The sequence below is a fragment of the Apus apus genome, chromosome 19 (genome assembly GCF_020740795.1).
Source record: "Apus apus isolate bApuApu2 chromosome 19, bApuApu2.pri.cur, whole genome shotgun sequence".
NCBI lineage: Eukaryota > Metazoa > Chordata > Aves > Apodiformes > Apodidae > Apus > Apus apus.
In genome coordinates this window covers 20,311-38,104 of record NC_067300.1, presented here as the reverse complement: position 1 = coordinate 38,104, position 17,794 = coordinate 20,311, and the positions used below count along the sequence as shown (strand labels likewise).

Genomic DNA, 17,794 nt, shown 5'->3' with positions numbered 1-17,794 from the left:
GCAGTGCTCAGGTGGCAGCAGGGGGACATGCGGGGGGCTGGCCAGGCACCATCGGCCAGTTGGTGGTTGTAAGTGGTGGTGGCAAATTGTCCTTCTCCCATGTGTAGCACCATAATGTGACCTAGACCATGGTTGATCACCTCCCACCATCCCTTGATGGACCTTGAGATGAGGTGGTCAAAGGGTTGGGGGAGGGGGTAAGGAGGCAGAGGAGGGGTCAAGAGAGATGGATGGCTAGTGGGAGAGATGGAACAAGGAGGGCGGACAGATGGACAGAAGAATGGAAGATGGGATAGATGGACAGCTGGAAGGTGGGACAGCTGGGGTGGGGAGCGCCTCTGACCCCTCCTGCCCCCACCCCAAGAGAAACAGGCCAACACCAAACTGGTCAAGTTCTGCAAGGCTCAGTAGGAGATGGAGGAGGTGGAGGATATGCTGACATGGCTGAGTCCCAGGTCAACAGGCTGCACACCAAGAGCTGCAACGTGGGAGCCAAGATGGTACCTTCCCCTGCCACACGACTGCCCCACGGCTGTACCACCTCCCTTCTTTTTCTCCATCAGAAGGGGCTCAACAAGGAGTGAAGCTCCAGACCTCCAACCCTCCCCCTGAACCCCCAAGTGCCCCTCGACCACCCCCACCTAACCCCCCAAATTTGGTGAGCCAATAAAAAAACATTGACCAGTAGTGGTTGCTGTGTGGCTGTGTGTGCGTGTGGTTTGGGTTGACCATGGTGTGATGGCAATGGCCCCACAGCGTGGCATCAGCAGGATGGATGGATCTCACACAAGGTGACTGATCCCCACACTAGCCAGCGTGCCCCACGGCGCAATGCAGCAATGTGACCCATGGTGCCCCATAACGTAATCCTGCCCCATGGTGTCCCATAATGTAATCCTGCCCCACGGTGCACCTCAGCCACCACCTGCCCCATACCAGTCCCATGGCCACACATGGGGTGAGCTGTGCCCGGGGAGCAGATGTAGGGCTGGGGAGGGAGGGCAGGACCCCTGCAGGTGGGGGGCAGCAGAACCTGGGTGCCCCCCTGGGACCCACCCGAGGCTGTGGCTCCTCCGTGTCCTCCCAGTGCCCCCCGCCGCCCCCCAGCCCGTCCCTCTGTCCCCCCGCCCCTCCCCCGCTCCCTCCTCATGACCGTCCCCCAGGGACCCGGCGGCGCCCGCGCCCGCGGGGCGTTGGGCCATGGGGGACGCGCTGCAGAGGGTCCTGCGGGGTCCCATGGGGGCTCTGGGGCGATCTGTGGGGCTCTATGAGGCAGCGGGGGGCTTCTATGTGTAGAGGACGAATCTATGGGGCGGAAGGGGGGATCTATGGGGCACAGTGTGGGGGTCGGGACCCGGCGTCCCCTCCCCCAGCCCTCAGGAATGTGTCACCTCGCGGGGACACTTGTCACCTCCCCGGTGACAAAGTGGACTCTGTGTTCGGGGACAGTGGCCAAGCCCCCCGCCGCCCCCCCCCCCCCCCCCCAGCCCTACGGCGCCTCATTGAGAGCGAGATAACAACCCCCCCCCTACACGTGTCCCGATATAGACCTGGCAGAGACGAGCTGTCACCACCCGCGACTGACGAGACATTGCCCAGGGGACCCAGGCATCCGGGCCCCATAGACTCCCTCCCCCCTGCCCCACAGGACCCAGGCGTCCTGGCCCCATAGACACCCCACATCCCACCCTAGAAGGGGCCTGGGCATCCCGTGCTCTGCCCCATAGAACGTGCTGTGGGGTGGAGTTGTGGGGCCTGGATGCCTGGGTTCCTGGAGAGATGTCGTGGGGCTGGGAAAGGGGGGGGGGGGCCTTCACCCTCCCTTATCAGCCACCCCCTCCCTAGGAATGCTCCTCCCCCACCTCCTCCCCACAGCACCCTATAAATGCCGTAGGGCTGTGAGGCTGCAGTAGGTCCCAGCCTGGGGCAGAGAGAGAGAGGGTGGGGGGCTGGGGGTTGCTGGGGGCAGAGGGGGGGGGGATATGGGGTGGATATATGGGGCTGGGGAGGGGATATAGGGTGGAAATGTGTGGAGCACAGCAGGGTGGTGTGGCACAGGGGGGCTATGGGAGCCGTGGGGCACAGGGGTCTATGGGCCATGGGGACTCTATGAGGCATAAGTGAGCTATGTGAGCTATGGGGCACAGGAATCTATGCGGCACAGGAATCTATGCGGCACAGGAATCCATGGGGGCTATGGGGCACAGGAAGGCTATGGGGCACCCAGGGGATCTATGGGGCATGGGGGTGCAGGTATCTGTAGAGCATAGACCCTCACCCTCCCTGTTTTTCCCCCAGCTCCTTCCGTCTACCCACCAGATCCACAGACTCCAGGTGAGGGTGACACCATGGGGCTGGGCACTGCAGGGGGTTGGGGAGGGGATGGTATAGGGGTGGATGCAGTGCTATAGGGTCCTCAAATCGTTTATAGGGGGGCTGGCCATGGCTATGGGGGTCTGTGCAGTGCTGTGGGGCTCCATCCATGGGGCTGTAGGCATGGCTATAGGAGGCTGCAGGCTGTCAAGAAAGGGGGCTCTGCTCCGGGGGTTTGAGCATGGCAACAGGGGTCCCTGTTGAGCATGGGTCTGAGCATCACTACAGGGGGGTCTGTGCATGGCCATGAGGTCTTCCCCATGGCTACAAGGCCTTGGGCACAGCTATAGGGCCCATGAGTGGCTATAGGGGTCTGCCCCATGGCTACAGGGCCCCGGGCATGGCAGGTCTATGTGCAGCTATGGGACATGGGGGCTGTGGGTCCCATCCCCGTGTCCCCGCTAACAGTGCCGGGCAGATGGCGGATGCGGTGCTGGCAGCACTGGGGGCAGCAGCCCCGTTCCTGCGGGCGAGCGAACAGGAGCGTCTGGCGGCCACCACCCGGCCCTTCGACCCCCGCGGCGAGTGCTTCGTGCCCCATGCGCGGCTGGAGTTCGTGCGGGGCCGCGTGCTGGGGAGGCAGGGGGGGGAAGCCACGGTCCAGACCGAGCTGGGAGAGGTGGGATGGGGGGGGGGATGGAGGGTTAACATGGGGTGGGGGGTGAGGGGTTGAAGGGGTTAATGGGGTGTTGAGGGGCAAAGGGTTAATGGGTGTGGAGGGTTGATGCGGGATGCGGGAACGGGGAGTGGAGTTAATAGGGTTGGGGGGCAAAGGCTTAATGGGGTGCAAGAAGTGAGAGGTTAATGGGGGGTGGGGATAGAAGGGGTCAATGGGGGTTAGTGGGGGGGGGTGTGGGTCAAGGGGCTAGGCCACTTCCCAAACCATGGGACCCCTACCCCAACCCATGAGGCACCTTTCAACCCACAGTAGGACCCCCTAAACCCACGGGAGACCCTCCAACCCATGACAGACCCTCCCTACCACAGAGCAACCCCCCCAAGCCATGGGGTGCCCCCAACCCATTAGACTTTCCCCTCCCCCAACTCATTAAGGAACCCCCAACCCATGGAGAGCCCCCTCAAGCTATGGGGTACCCCCCAACTTCCCATGTCCTCATCCACCCCCAGACCGTGACAGTGAAGGAGGCTGACATCCACCAGCAGAACCCCCCCAAGTTTGACAAGATCGAGGACATGGCCATGCTGACCTTCCTCCATGAGCCTGCTGTCCTCTACAACCTGAAGGAGCGCTATGCAGCCTGGATGATCTATGTGAGTCTTTCCACAAGTCCCTGGGGCACCTGGAAACTGGGCAGGGCCTGCCCCACAGCCTGTGGAGGGGATGAAAGCTACTGAGATCTCTTAAAGCTCTTGGGTGCACCTAGAACTGAATGGGCCTTCCAGAGAGCCTATGGGCCATCTAGAACCTGGTGTGGCTTCTCCATGGACTTTGGGGCACTTATTACCTGATGTCCCTTTTCCAGAAGCTCATGAGCCATCCAGATCCAAGATGTCCCATTTCTGGACCCCTTGGATCCTTTGGGCCACAAGATTCAAGGTGTCCCATCCTTGAACCCCTTGGGCCACCCAAAACCAGGATGTCCTCTCTAGACCCCTTGAGCTACTCAGACCTGGGATATCCCTCATAGTGGGATGGCTCTGACCCACCTACCCTTTTTCCAGACCTACTCGGGGCTCTTCTGTGTGACGGTCAATCCCTACAAGTGGCTGCCTGTCTACAACGCTGAGGTGGTGGCCGCCTACCGGGGCAAGAAGCGGAGTGAAGCTCCACCCCACATTTTCTCCATCTCTGACAACGCCTACCAGAATATGCTGACAGGTAGGGACCTCTGACGAGGACCCCAGACTGGAAGATCCCACCCCAAAAATTATGTCCTGACCTAGAGCTGATCCTTACCTGGGGGGATGGAGAACCCCAAGTCCCCAAACACCTCCCCTAACTTCAGCCCACCTGACTCCTCTCTTCTGGCAGACCGAGAGAACCAGTCCATCCTCATCACGTAAGTCCCCCTCACCCATGGCCCTGCCCCAGAGTGGTGAGGTGGGATGGCGAGGCTGCCATGATTTTCTCCACCATCTCACCCAGTGGAGAATCCGGGGCGGGGAAGACGGTCAACACCAAGAGGGTCATCCAATACTTTGCCACCATCGCTGCCATTGGCGACCGCAAGAAGGAGGTGGCCAACAGCAGCAAGGTGTGTCCTCAGGCCAGGCCTCCTCGGTGGTGAGCTTCCCCCAACAATGTCCACACCTAACCCCACCCCCCACTGTCACACCCCACCAGGGCACCCTAGAGGACCAGATCATCCAGGCCAACCCCGCCTTGGAGGCCTTTGGCAATGCAAAGACCCTCCGGAATGACAATTCCTCCCGCTTTGTGAGTGGGGTGTGGTGTGGTTTGGGGGGCAGGTTCCATGGAGTAGGACCAGCTGGGGGAAGGTGGCCACCTCCACCTGATGCTGCTACTCTCCCAGGGGAAGTTCATCCGGATCCATTTTGGGGCCACTGGGAAGCTGGCATCAGCTGACATTGAGACCTGTAAGTGGGCTGAGGGGTTGAGGAGAGGATGTTGGGTGTCTATCATCCCTTCCTCCCTCTCTCCATGTCTCCATCCCTCCATCATCTCCTTCCACCATCCCTCCTTCTTGTAATCCCTCCACATCCTCATCCATCACTCTGTGTCTCCATCCACCTTCTCATCCCAACCTTCCCCCACCTTCTCTTGTCCTCCCAGACCTCCTGGAGAAGTCCCGTGTCATCTTCCAGCTGAAGGCTGAGAGGAACTACCACATCTTCTACCAGATCCTCTCCAACAAGAAGCCGGAACTGCTGGGTGAGTTGGGTGGGGCGGTTGACTCCACCCTTGGCCTTGGGTCTTCTCCCTCCACTTCTCCACTCAGTTGGGGCAATTGAGGACAATTAAAGGCTGAAAATGCTGAGTTTGTGTCTCTGTTCTGGGCCACCATGGAGCAGAGATGCTTCTCATCACCAACAACCCCTACGACTACAGCTATGTCTCCCAAGGAGAGGTGACTGTGGCCTCCATCGATGACTCGGAGGAGCTGTTGGCCACTGACGTAAGGGCTGGGGTGGGACAGGTGGACATCCTGTGGCTGAGGAGAAGGGAAAATGGTGGGTGTATCTTGAAGATAGTAGAAGGTGGATGGAGGAGGGAAGGAGGATGGGAAGAGTGGCAGGATGGGGAGAAGGTGGGTGGGGTCATGGGATTATGGACAGAAGGTGGGACGTGAGGAGGGAGATGTGGGTGGAGGTAGGGATGGGTGGGGAGGTCCTCAGGTGGATGGGTGAGTCCATGGATGGCTGGATGGGTCTGTGGGTGGAAGAGTCCTTAGTTGGATGAATAGGCAGGAGATGAGGAAGGGCAGAGGGACACATGCAGTGGTCAGCAGATGGTCATGCACTCAGCTGAGCAGTGGGGGTGGCAAGGCCTTCTCTAACTTCCGTCCCCTGCCCCCCCCAGAGTGCTTTTGACGTCCTAGGCTTCACTGCTGAGGAGAAGGCTGGTGTCTACAAGCTGACAGGCGCCATCATGCACTTTGGCAACATGAAGTTCAAGCAGAAGCAACGAGAGGAGCAGGCTGAGGCAGATGGCACTGAAGGTGGGTTGGGGTGAGGTGGTGGGACACACAAGTTCTGGGGTTCACCAGGCTGGAAGATAGGTGTGACCTGACCCCGTGCCTTCTTTTCTGTGCTCTGCAGATGCCGACAAGTCAGCTTACCTGATGGGGCTGAACTCGGCGGATCTTCTCAAGGGGCTGTGCCACCCCCGGGTGAAGGTGGGCAATGAGTATGTCACCAAGGGGCAGAATGTCCAGCAGGTCTACTATTCCATCGGGGCCTTGGCCAAATCTGTCTATGAGAAGATGTTCAACTGGATGGTGGTGAGGATCAACAACTCGCTGGAGACCAAGCAGCCACGGCAGTACTTCATTGGTGTGCTGGACATCGCCGGCTTTGAGATCTTCGATGTGAGGCCTCAGGGGGCTGGGAGAGGGTTGGGGTTGGTCCTCTCAGGCATCAGGTTAAGCCGTTTGGGGGTTAAGTTCATGTCCTGAAGTTTCATGTTGACCTTGGTTGGAAACTTGGCTTCTTTGAGTTATGCATTGACCCCACTGGGTGTTGAGTTAGCCCTGTTGACCCCACTGGGAGTCAGATTGACCCCCTTGATTCCCTTGAACATTTTGTTTCCCTTGGGTCTCAGGTTGAGATCCAAGCTCATTGGGCATTTTGTTGACCCCACTGGGTGTTGAGCTGACTCTGTTGATCCCATTGGGTGTTGTCTTGACCCTACTGGATATTCAGTTGACCCTGTTTATCCCATTGGCCATTATGTTGACCTCATTAGGTATTGAGTTGACTCTATTGACCCCACTGGGTATTGAATTGACCCTTTCATACACTTGGGCATTATGTTGACCCCACTAGGGGTCAGATTAACCCGGTTGACCCAATTGTCTGTTGTGTTCACCCCATTGACTGCATTGACCATCTCCTCTCTTGCTCCCCAGTTCAACAGCTTTGAGCAGCTCTGCATCAACTTCACCAATGAGAAGCTCCAGCAGTTCTTCAACCATCACATGTTCGTGCTGGAGCAAGAGGAGTACAAGAAGGAGGGGATTGAGTGGGAATTCATTGACTTTGGCATGGACCTCCAGGCCTGCATCGACCTCATTGAGAAGGTACCACCTCCCCTAGTGCCTCTGGTGGACTGAGAGGGGTTCCTTGAAGGTGGCTGCTTGAGTTATGCTTGGTGTTCTCCATGACCAATGAGGTCTTTTCCTCCCCAGCCCATGGGGATTATGTCCATCCTGGAGGAGGAGTGCATGTTCCCCAAGGCCTCAGACATGACCTTCAAGGCCAAGCTATATGACAACCACTTGGGCAAGTCTGCTAACTTTGGGAAGCCACGCAATGTCAAGGGGAAGACAGAAGCCCACTTCTCCCTCACCCACTATGCCGGTACAGTGGACTACAACATCCTGGGGTGGCTGGAGAAGAACAAAGACCCCCTCAATGAGACGGTGGTGGGGCTCTACCAGAAATCAGCCCTTAAGCTCTTGGCCAGTCTCTTCTCCAACTACGCTGGGGCAGATGCCGGTGGGTGGATCATGGCTGGGTAGATGAGAAGACAGTTGCCCACAAAAGGCTCCTCCTTTACCACCTCACCCTGCTCCTCTTTTCCCCAGGTGGAGATGGAGGGAAAGGGAAAGGAGCCAAGAAGAAAGGTTCCTCCTTCCAGACTGTCTCAGCCCTGCACCGGGTGAGGGACCTGCTCTGGGGTAGAGGGAGAGCAACACCCTGCACAGAGGATGGCCCCACCACCCTCTGGCCCCTTCCCTGCTGGTTCCTTTCTCAGCCTCTTCTCCCTCCTCCTCACCAGGAGAACCTCAACAAGCTGATGGCCAACCTCAAGACCACCCACCCCCACTTTGTCCGCTGCCTCATCCCTAATGAGAGGAAGGAGCCGGGTGAGAAGAGGGTGGCCATAGGGATGGTGGTAGGTGCGGCTTATAGTTAACCTCTCCTCCTCTAACCCACTACCAGGTGTGATGGACAATCCCCTGGTGATGCACCAGCTCCGCTGCAACGGGGTGCTGGAGGGCATCCGCATCTGCCGCAAGGGCTTCCCCAACCGCATACTCTATGGGGACTTCCGCCAGAGGTAGGAGATGTGGACCATGGAGTGTGGAAAGGGGGTAGACAACCCCGCCAGGGTTGATTTTGGGGTGTTCCATCTCCTCTCTGGCCACCAGGTACCGCATTCTGAACCCTGCAGCCATCCCCGAGGGACAGTTCATTGACAGCCGCAAGGGCGCTGAGAAGCTCCTGGGGTCCATTGACATTGACCACAACCAATACAAGTTCGGGCACACCAAGGTGAGATCATGTGGCCTCCCTGTGCTCCCACCATGCACATGTCCACCTGCCCATCTACAGCCGTATCTGTCCTCCCATCTACCCACCAACTCATCAGTCCATCCATCTGTCCACCAACCCCTCCAAACCAACCCATTTTCTTACCCACCTACTTTCTCCATCAGGTCTTCTTCAAAGCTGGGCTGCTGGGGCTGCTGGAGGAGATGCGGGATGAGCGTCTCTCACGCATCATCACCCGTATCCAGGCTCAGGCCCGGGGTCAGCTCATGCGCATTGAGTTCAAGAAGATCTTGGAGCGTCGGTGAGGGAGGGAGGACTCCTCCTTGGGGAAGGACCTCTAAGGGGTCACCAGGTCCATGGGGTGGTAGCATCTGTGCCCCCATTGTAGGGATGCACTCTTGGTGATCCAGTGGAACATCAGGGCCTTCATGGGAGTGAAGAACTGGCCCTGGATGAAGCTCTACTTCAAGATCAAGCCCTTGCTGAAGAGTGCTGAGACAGAGAAGGAGATGCAGGTGGGAGAAGGTGATGGGGCAGGAGTTTTGGGACAACCAATGACACAGTTCAGATGGGGTTGATGGATGGAGGGGATGGGACATCACTAGTGGTCTGCTGCAGAACATGAAGGAGGAGTTTAGTCGGCTGAAAGAGGCCCTGGAGAAGTCAGAGGCTCGGCGGAAGGAGCTGGAGGAGAAGATGGTCTCCATGCTGCAGGAGAAGAATGACCTTCAGCTCCAAGTGCAGGCTGTGAGTGAGGTCACCCTCCCAAAACCATGTCAAGGGGTGATCACCACCCCCTTCCAGAGCCAACACCCTTCACCCACCTCCCGAACACAGGAGCAGGACAACCTCAATGATGCTGAGGAGCGCTGCGACCAGCTGATCAAGAACAAGATCCAGCTGGAAGCCAAGGTGAAGGAGCTGACAGAACGGCTGGAGGATGAGGAGGAGATGAATGCTGAACTGACAGCCAAGAAGAGGAAGCTGGAGGATGAGTGCTCAGAGCTGAAGAAAGACATAGATGACCTGGAGCTGACCCTGGCCAAAGTGGAGAAGGAGAAACATGCCACTGAGAACAAGGTGAGAATTGAGGAGACTTGAGTCAATTCAGCCTGGTCGGGTTGCGCTGACACAAGGCTGGTTGGTTTGGGCTACATCAAGAAGACCCAAGACCCTTTGGGTTCTCCTGCATTTAAGTTACCTCATTGGCCAAGGTCAGCCTCCCCTAGTTCTACCCTTCCTCTGGCACTAAGCTGGAGTCCTCCTTCCTCAGGTCAAAAACCTTACAGAGGAGATGGCTGGGCTGGATGAGACTATTGCCAAGCTGACAAAGGAGAAGAAGGCCCTGCAAGAAGCTCACCAGCAAGCGCTGGATGACCTGCAGGCAGAGGAGGACAAGGTCAATACCTTGACGAAAGCCAAAGTCAAGCTGGAACAGCAAGCAGATGATGTGAGTGTGGACTGGTCCCACCATGGGCACTGCCAAGGAGTTTACTGGGACAGAGCTGGTGAAAACTGGAGGTTTCTCCCCATTTCTGTTTTTTCGTGCAGCTTGAAGGCTCCCTGGAGCAGGAGAAGAAGATCCGGATGGACCTGGAACGGGCCAAGAGGAAGCTGGAAGGTGACTTAAAGCTGACCCAGGAGAACATAATGGATCTGGAGAATGACAAGCAACAGCTTGAGGAGAAGCTCAAGAAGTGAGGCTGGTGTTCCTGCCTTGGTCCAAGCTGGTCAGGGGGTGCAGGCAGGGACCTCAGCACTCTCCACCTTCCTCTACAGGAAAGAGTTTGAGATCCACCAGCAGAACAGCAAGATTGAGGACGAGCAGGCACTGGCCTTGCAGCTCCAGAAGAAGTTGAAAGAGCTTCAGGTGAGGGATTCAGGCTCTGCCTAGTTGGGCTGGGCTAAAGAGCCTCCAGCTGGTTGGGTTGGGTTGAAGAGTCTTCAGCTGGTTGGACTGAGTTGAAGATTTTCCAGTTGAATTGAGTGGAAAAGTTAAAGACAGCCTCTCCATCCCTGGACCACAGGCACGGATCGAGGAGCTGGAGGAGGAGCTGGAGGCGGAGCGGACAGGCAGGGCCAAGGTGGAGAAACTGCGCTCGGACTTGTCGCGGGAGCTGGAAGAGATCAGTGAGCGGCTGGAGGAGGCAGGTGGTGCCACCTCAGTGCAGCTTGAGCTCAACAAGAAGCGGGAGGCAGAGTTCCAGAAGATGAGGCGGGACCTGGAGGAGGCTACTCTGCAGCATGAGGCCACAGCTGCTGCCCTGCGGAAGAAGCATGCCGACAGCGTGGCAGAGCTCAGCGAGCAGCTCGACAACCTGCAGCGTGTCAAGCAGAAGCTGGAGAAGGAGAAGAGCGAGCTCAAGCTGGAGCTGGATGACCTCAGCTCCAACATGGAGCAGCTGATCAAGGCCAAGGTTGGAGGAGGCCAAGGTGGATGTCTCAACTCCACTGTTGCCACCAGCCTCCAGCTAAATCCCTCTGCTCTGTCCTTCATTCCTACAAGGTGGGCATGGAGAAGGTCTCCCGCACCCTGGAGGACCAGGCGGCTGAGCACCGGGCAAAGCTGGAGGAGACCCAACGAGTCCTCAACGACACCAGCACCCAGCGGGCCAAGCTCCAGACTGAGAACGGTGGGAGCCCTGACCTGCAGCATCCTCCATCCCATATCTTCACCCCCTGTCCCATCCTGAAACACCTTCTCTGCCTCTGCAGGAGAGCTGTCCCGCCAGCTGGAGGAGAAGGAGGCTCTCATCTCTCAACTCACGAGAGGCAAGCAGTCCTACACGCAGCAGATGGAGGACCTGAAGAGGCAGCTGGAAGAGGAGATGAAGGTGAAGTTCTTGGGGTCTCTCTTTGCTCTCTTCACCTCCATTGTTGGCGGGGGGTCTCCAGGAGGACCACAAGACAAGGTTTCCTCCACCCTCATGGTTGTAGCAACAAGGAATCAAGCTCAGACTGGTTGGGTTGGGAGGTGTCATCTAAGGGTGGTTCCATCTAAGGGTGACTGATTTGGGTTGTGTTGGTCTAACAGCAGATAGGTTGGGTTGAGCAGGTCAGCTGGGAGGTGGTTGGGTTGGTCTACAGCTGGTTGGGTGAAATTGGACTGGATGATTGGGCTAGCCTAGAGATGGTTGGGTAGGTATAGAAGTGGTGAGGTTGGCTTATGATGGTTTAGAGAAGGTTGGACTGCAAAATGCCAGTGCTTCCTGAGTAGGAGGACATTGAGATAGCTCAAGGTGATATGGACCTAATGGTCCCACCTTCTCCCAAAGGTCTAAGGTAGGTTGGTGTGATCTAAAGAAGGTCTAACTAAGGTCGGTTTGGTATAAAAAAGGTCTAAGTAATGTTCGGTGAGCCTACAGAATGTCTGATTGGGTTGAGGTGATGAAGACCAGCACTGACTCAGTTGGAGAACCTTAAGATGGCTCTGGATGATGTGGACCCAGTGGTCTCACCTTCCCCATACCCCACGCAGGCCAAGAACGCCCTGGCCCATGCCCTCCAATCAGCCCGGCATGACTGCGACCTGCTGCGGGAGCAGTATGAGGAGGAGACGGAGGCCAAGGCCGAGCTCCAGCGCTCTCTCTCCAAGGCCAATTCTGAGGTGGCCCAGTGGAGGACCAAGTATGAGACAGACGCCATCCAGCGCACAGAGGAGCTGGAGGAGGCCAAGTGAGTCATCTCCCCACAGAAGGAGACAATGGTGGGGAACACATCCCCAAGGTGGGGACACCAGAAGCTCTTCCAAGCTTTCAGACTGTCCTTGAGGGCAGCAGAAAGTCTACATCCTGCCCAAAGGCAACCTAGATGGGGTTTGGGACTGGACAACCTCTTGGACCATCAGGGTGGACCTCTGAAGAGGTTGGAGAAGACCCCTCTGCCACCACCTGGGCAATCTGATGCATCAGCTCCTATGGAGCAGGGGAGTGGAGACCCCTCCACTGTAAAAGCATATGGAGCAGGTAGGGGGATGTGGAGATAGTAGAGGAGATACAGAGCAGAGTCTTGGCTGGCCTCTGGGTGGAAGAAGGTTTGAGTTGACCCACTTGGTCCATGGGCCACCATAACCAGGTCTCTTGGTTGTTCCCTGGGGCAGGAAGAAACTGGCTCAGCGGCTGCAGGAGGCTGAGGAGGCAGTGGAGGCGGTCAATGCCAAGTGCTCCTCCTTGGAGAAGACCAAACACCGGCTGCAGAATGAGATTGAGGACCTGATGGCAGATGTGGAGAGGTCAAATGCGGCTGCTGCCTCCCTGGACAAGAAACAGAGAAACTTTGACAAGGTAGGAGGATGTGGTAGTGGGATGGTAGGAGACGGGGACATGTGGAGACAGGGTGACAACTGGCTTGGCCCCAGGTCTTGTCTGAGTGGAAGCAGAAGTTTGAGGAGTCACAGACGGAATTGGAGGCATCACAGAAGGAGGCCAGGTCCCTCAGCACTGAGCTCTTCAAGCTGAAGAATGCCTATGAGGAGTCACTCGAGCACCTGGAGACCTTCAAGAGGGAGAACAAGAACCTCCAAGGTGAGACCATGGTGTCCCCCTGCCCACCTTATTGTTCTCCACCACATTCCACATGGCCTAATAGGATGTCACCTGTGCAGAGGAGATCTCGGACCTCACAGAGCAGCTAGGCGCCAGCCACAAGACCATCCATGAGCTGGAGAAGGTCCGGAAGCAGCTGGATGCTGAGAAGCTGGAGCTTCAAGCTGCACTGGAGGAGGCTGAGGTGAGCCAAGTCATGGCCCTAAATGTCCCATGGTCTCCTCTGTGGTCCTCAACATCCCCTCTGTCCTCCCCAGGCATCTCTGGAGCACGAGGAGGGGAAGATCTTGAGGGCCCAGCTGGAGTTCAACCAGGTCAAGGCGGACTATGAGCGCAAGCTGGGTGAGAAGGATGAGGAGATGGAGCAGGCCAAGCGCAACCACCTGCGGGTGGTGGACTCGCTGCAGACCTCCTTGGATGCTGAAACCCGGAGTCGCAATGAGGCTCTGAGGCTGAAGAAGAAGATGGAAGGTGACCTCAATGAGATGGAGATCCAGCTCAGCCATGCCAACCGCTCTGCAGCTGAAGCCCAGTCCCATCTGAAGGCAGCCCAAACTCACCTCAAGGTGAGATCCTCTACCTTTGAGAAGGTCCTCCAAGCCCTGTGGAGCTGTTGACTGAGGTCCCTCCCACTTGTCTCACCAGGATACCCAGCTGCAGCTGGATGATGTGGTCAGAGTCAATGAAGACCTGAAGGAGAACATTGCAATTGTGGAGCGGAGGAACAACCTCCTGCAGGCGGAGCTGGAGGAGCTGCGGGCGGTGGTGGAGCAGACTGAGAGGGCGCGGAAGTTGGCTGAGCAGGAGCTGATCGAAGCCAGTGAGAGAGTCCAGCTCCTCCACTCACAGGTGAGACTTCATACACATCCAAGGAGAAAGACCACCTCCAGCCAGGGACTCTTAAGCCCCAGAGGAACTGTGACTTTCTCCTGGATTGAGTTACCAAGGATCTCCTCCATCTGGAAACCTTTGAAGTCTGTGGAGATGAGGAGGGAGAAAGGATGGGGCAGCAGCCCCATAGTCACCTCCTGAGATGTTCTCCTCCATTCTCAGAACACTAGCCTTATCAACCAGAAGAAAAAGATGGAGGGTGACATCTCCCAGCTGCAGACAGAGGTGGAAGAGGCCATCCAGGAGTGTCGGAATGCCGAGGAGAAGGCCAAGAAGGCCATTACCGATGTGGGTGCTGTGGTGGAGCTGACATCTTGGACACCTTCTACCATAGGGTAATGGAGAACGTGCCTTGGAGCTCCTTCTCTGATGGCTTCTCCCCTTGGGCAGGCAGCCATGATGGCAGAGGAGCTGAAGAAGGAGCAGGACACCAGTGCCCACCTGGAACGGATGAAGAAGAACATGGAGCAGACCATCAAGGACCTGCAGCTGCGGTTGGACGAGGCAGAGCAGTTGGCCCTCAAGGGAGGGAAGAAGCAGCTGCAGAAGCTGGAGGTCCGGGTGAGGGAGCTGGAGAATGAGCTAGAGGCCGAGCAGAAGCGCAATGCTGAGAATGTCAAGGGCCTCCGCAAGTCTGAGCGGCGCATCAAGGAGCTCAGCTACCAGGTGGGGCTACTGCAGCCTGTTCCCTCTTCATGCAGACCCATGCTGTGGTCTATACCACAGCAGAGCTGGTGGCCAGAGGGACAAGGATGACCCAGAACATCACTTGCTGCCCCTAGAGCCATGAGTCTAGAACATGGTTGACCTGGTGGCCACAGGGACACAAATCACCCAGAACTTCAGTTGTTGCTTCCATACCCACAGAGGCATAGAACACAAGAGACCTAGATTTCACCCATGACCTAGAAGGCAATTGACCAAATGGCCACAGGGTCATGGAGAAGCTAGACCACAGCTCAGCCTCCACCAATCCTTGTTTAGGGGGTCTCTAGGCAGGGGAACCGAGGCAGAACAAAAGCCCAGGAGAGCTGGTTGTGCCCTGAGGCCAATCTCCAGCCCCATCTCTCTCCTCTCTGCAGACAGAAGAGGACAAGAAGAACCTGTTACGGCTGCAGGACCTGGTGGACAAACTGCAGATGAAAGTCAAGGCCTACAAGCGGCAGGCAGAGGAGGCGGTTGGTGCCTGGGGCGAGGGTGGAATTGGAGGGATGGTGGGATGGATGGGAGAGGACTGTTGGTTGAATGGATAGGTGGAGCCTCCCTGACCCCTCTGACACCCCCACCCTCCCAGGAGGAGCAGGCCAACACCAACCTGGCCAAGTTCCGCAAGGCTCAGCACGAGCTGGAGGAAGCAGAGGAACGTGCTGACATAGCTGAGTCCCAGGTCAACAAGCTGCGGGCCAAGAGCCGTGACATGGGACCCAAGGTGGGACCTTCCCCCCCACACCACAGCTGCTCCACAGCTGCTCCACAACCAACCCCTCATCCCCCATCTTCTCTCCCCCCTCACCCCAGAAGCTGCACGATGAGGAGTGACCCAACTACCACCATGAGCAACTCACCACCACGAGTGACTCCACCACCACGCCCCTCGTCCAAGACGGGGCCTTGGTGATGTAGAAGTAGTTCACTAATGACGACCGAAAGATCCCTGACATCCAGGAGTGGGGAAGGGGTTGGGGGAGGGACACAATGTCTCCTTGCCCACCCCACCCCACAAAAACATGACCACGGAGAAGCATCAGTGGTGGAAGAGGTTTAAATGGTGGCTGAAACGCAGTATCGGGGGGGGGGGGGGGGGGTTATGACATGGTTATGGAGCGGAGCTATGGGGTGAGGCACCAGGGAATTATGGGAAAAGAATTGAATGGGTGTCCGATCAGGTTGAGTCCATGTCGGGGTCTGGAAGAGAAATACAAAGCAGTTGCAGAATATAGTGGACAAGGGCATTCAGGTATCTGGGGCCTGCCCCACCCTCCCTCCAAGGAGACCCAGGTGTCTGGGGTCTACCCCTCCCCCACATCTACCTTGTCCCACTGTAGGGGCCACCTTGGTGTGGTAGGTGACGAAGACATCAAAGGCAAAGAGGAAGGTGAGGATGAGACTGAAAGTCTGGGGAGGATAAAAAGGGTTTGGGCTTGGTCAGTATTGGGGTGGGACATGGGATGGGAGCGGGGTTTGTAGTTGGGGATACTCACAAAGGTGGTGGCGGCCAAAGCATCCCGGGAGGAGGCCAAGGCCACCAGGGCCACCACTAGAAAGATGATAGTCCCGCTGACAGCCCGAAGGAGGTCCTGGGGGACACACATGAAAGGACACAATGAGGACATGGAGGGACCATCATAAGGACACCATGAGGACAATGCAGGAGGACATGGGGGGGATATGGGGGATATGGGAGGGGACACCCAGAGGATGACACCATGGGGACACACACTAGAAGGTGCCAAGATAGACATGGAGGGGATCATATAATAGAATCATAGAATGGTTTAGGTTGGAAGGGACCTTTAAGATCATCTAGTTCCAACCCCCCTTCATGAGCAGGAACATCTCCCTCTAGACTAGCTTGCTCCAAGCCCCATCTAACCTGACCTTGAACTCTCCCAGTGAGGGGGCATCCAAAACCTCCCTGGGCAACCTGTTTCAGCATCTCACCACCCTCACACTAAAGAATTTCTTCCTAATGTCTAACCTAAATCTTCCCTCTTTCAGTTTAAAACCATTACTCCTCATCCTATCACTGCACACCCTGCTAAAAAGTCCCTTCCCAGCTTTCCTGGAGCCCCTTCAGTCACTGGAAGGTTCTCCAGGGTCTCCCTGGAGCCTTCTCTTCTCCAGGCTGAATAGCCCCAACTCTCCCAGCCTGTCTCCAGAGCAGAGCTGCTCCAGCCCTCCCATCATCTCTGGGGCCTCCTCTAGAGTCATTCCATGAGCTCCATGTCCTTCTAATGCTGGGGGCTCCAGAACTGGACCCAGTTCTCCAGGTGGGGTCTCAGGAGTGCAGAGGGGCCAAATCCCGTCTCTTGACCTGCTGGCCACTCTTCTGATGCAGCCCAGGACATGGTTGGTTTCTGGGCTGCAATTGCACATTGCTGGCTCATGTTGAGCTTCTCATTGAGCAGCACCCCCAGGTCCTTCTCCTCAAGGCTGTTCTCAATCCGTTCTCCAATCAATCTGTATGTGTGCTTGGGATTGCCCCAACCCATGTGCAGAAATGCTATGGGGTGACCCCATGGTGGGGGACACCATGGGGACATGGAGGGGACACCGTGAGGAAAGTGTGAGGCAGAGGTAGGGTCGCAAGGGGCTGTAGGGTGGCCATGGGGCCACATACCAGGCAGGGCCCATAGCCATGGGGCAGGCGGGGGTGGTCCCGCAGCAGCTGCCCCCCCAGGGCAGCTGCCCCCACCAGGGTCTGCAACAGGGCTGGGGCCAGCGTGGGGGGGGCAGGGGGGGCTAGCAGCCCCACAATTGCCCCACAGAGCACCTGGGGGGAGACAGACACACATGGGGGACAGGGTGCAGTAGCCACACAACAGCTCCATGGGGGGGCAATAGAGCCCCATAGAGCACCCATCAGAGCACCATAGTCCCCTCACAGAGCCCCCCAGCACCCCTTAGAGTCACAGTGTCCCATAGCCTCCACAGAGCTGTATAGCACTGCCCAGAGCCCTATAGCACCCACAACACCTTAATAGCACACCAGAGATGCCCATAGCCCCCTCACAGCCCCACAGTGCCCCACAGAGCCCCACAGTTCCCTCATAGCCCCCCGACACCCTCCAGCACCCATAGCAACCCCCAGCATCCCCAGAGCTCCATAGCACCCCCAGAATCCTAAAGCACCCCATAACTCTCCCCCAGAGCCCCATAGCCACCCAGCCCCCCTACCAGCTCGCCCCCCAGCAGCAGCCCCTTGGGGGTGCGCAGGAAGCCCAAGTCGAAAGCTCCGGGCGGCTCCTCTTGCCCCATAGTGGTGGGATCTGTGGGGCGGAGGGAGCTGTGGGGTTCGGAGCGGGGTGGGACAGGTGGATGTTGTCCGACCCCTCCTTCCGTGACAG

At 57.4% G+C, this 17,794-nt stretch overlaps 2 protein-coding genes across 2 annotated transcripts; one reads left to right on the top strand and one right to left on the bottom strand.

Annotated features, from left to right (window-relative positions):
* The first annotated feature begins 2,791 nt into the window (after window positions 1–2,791).
* On the top strand, window positions 2,792–15,386 carry LOC127392592 (myosin-6-like). Its single transcript, XM_051636737.1, has 38 exons — window positions 2,792–2,992; window positions 3,502–3,645; window positions 4,057–4,213; window positions 4,367–4,394; window positions 4,481–4,589; window positions 4,679–4,771; window positions 4,869–4,932; window positions 5,129–5,227; window positions 5,368–5,471; window positions 5,876–6,014; window positions 6,115–6,383; window positions 6,924–7,094; window positions 7,203–7,512; window positions 7,602–7,675; window positions 7,796–7,883; window positions 7,960–8,077; window positions 8,169–8,292; window positions 8,457–8,593; window positions 8,681–8,807; window positions 8,911–9,039; window positions 9,130–9,372; window positions 9,566–9,742; window positions 9,844–9,989; window positions 10,072–10,162; window positions 10,320–10,709; window positions 10,799–10,925; window positions 11,008–11,126; window positions 11,771–11,967; window positions 12,392–12,575; window positions 12,650–12,815; window positions 12,896–13,020; window positions 13,094–13,402; window positions 13,482–13,685; window positions 13,890–14,015; window positions 14,118–14,393; window positions 14,810–14,905; window positions 15,022–15,156; window positions 15,246–15,386. The coding sequence occupies exons 1-38, from the start codon at window positions 2,792–2,794 to the stop codon at window positions 15,264–15,266; spliced, it is 5,817 nt and encodes a 1,938-aa protein (XP_051492697.1). The 3' UTR covers window positions 15,267–15,386.
* A 135-nt stretch (window positions 15,387–15,521) lies between these two features.
* Window positions 15,522–17,794, bottom strand: LOC127392587 (CKLF-like MARVEL transmembrane domain-containing protein 5). The gene is made up of 5 exons (XM_051636732.1): window positions 17,625–17,794; window positions 17,068–17,220; window positions 15,929–16,024; window positions 15,758–15,842; window positions 15,522–15,632 (listed from the first exon to the last, which is right to left on the bottom strand). Exons 1-5 carry the CDS (start codon window positions 17,703–17,705, stop codon window positions 15,610–15,612), a joined length of 438 nt encoding a protein of 145 aa, XP_051492692.1. The 5' UTR covers window positions 17,706–17,794; the 3' UTR covers window positions 15,522–15,609.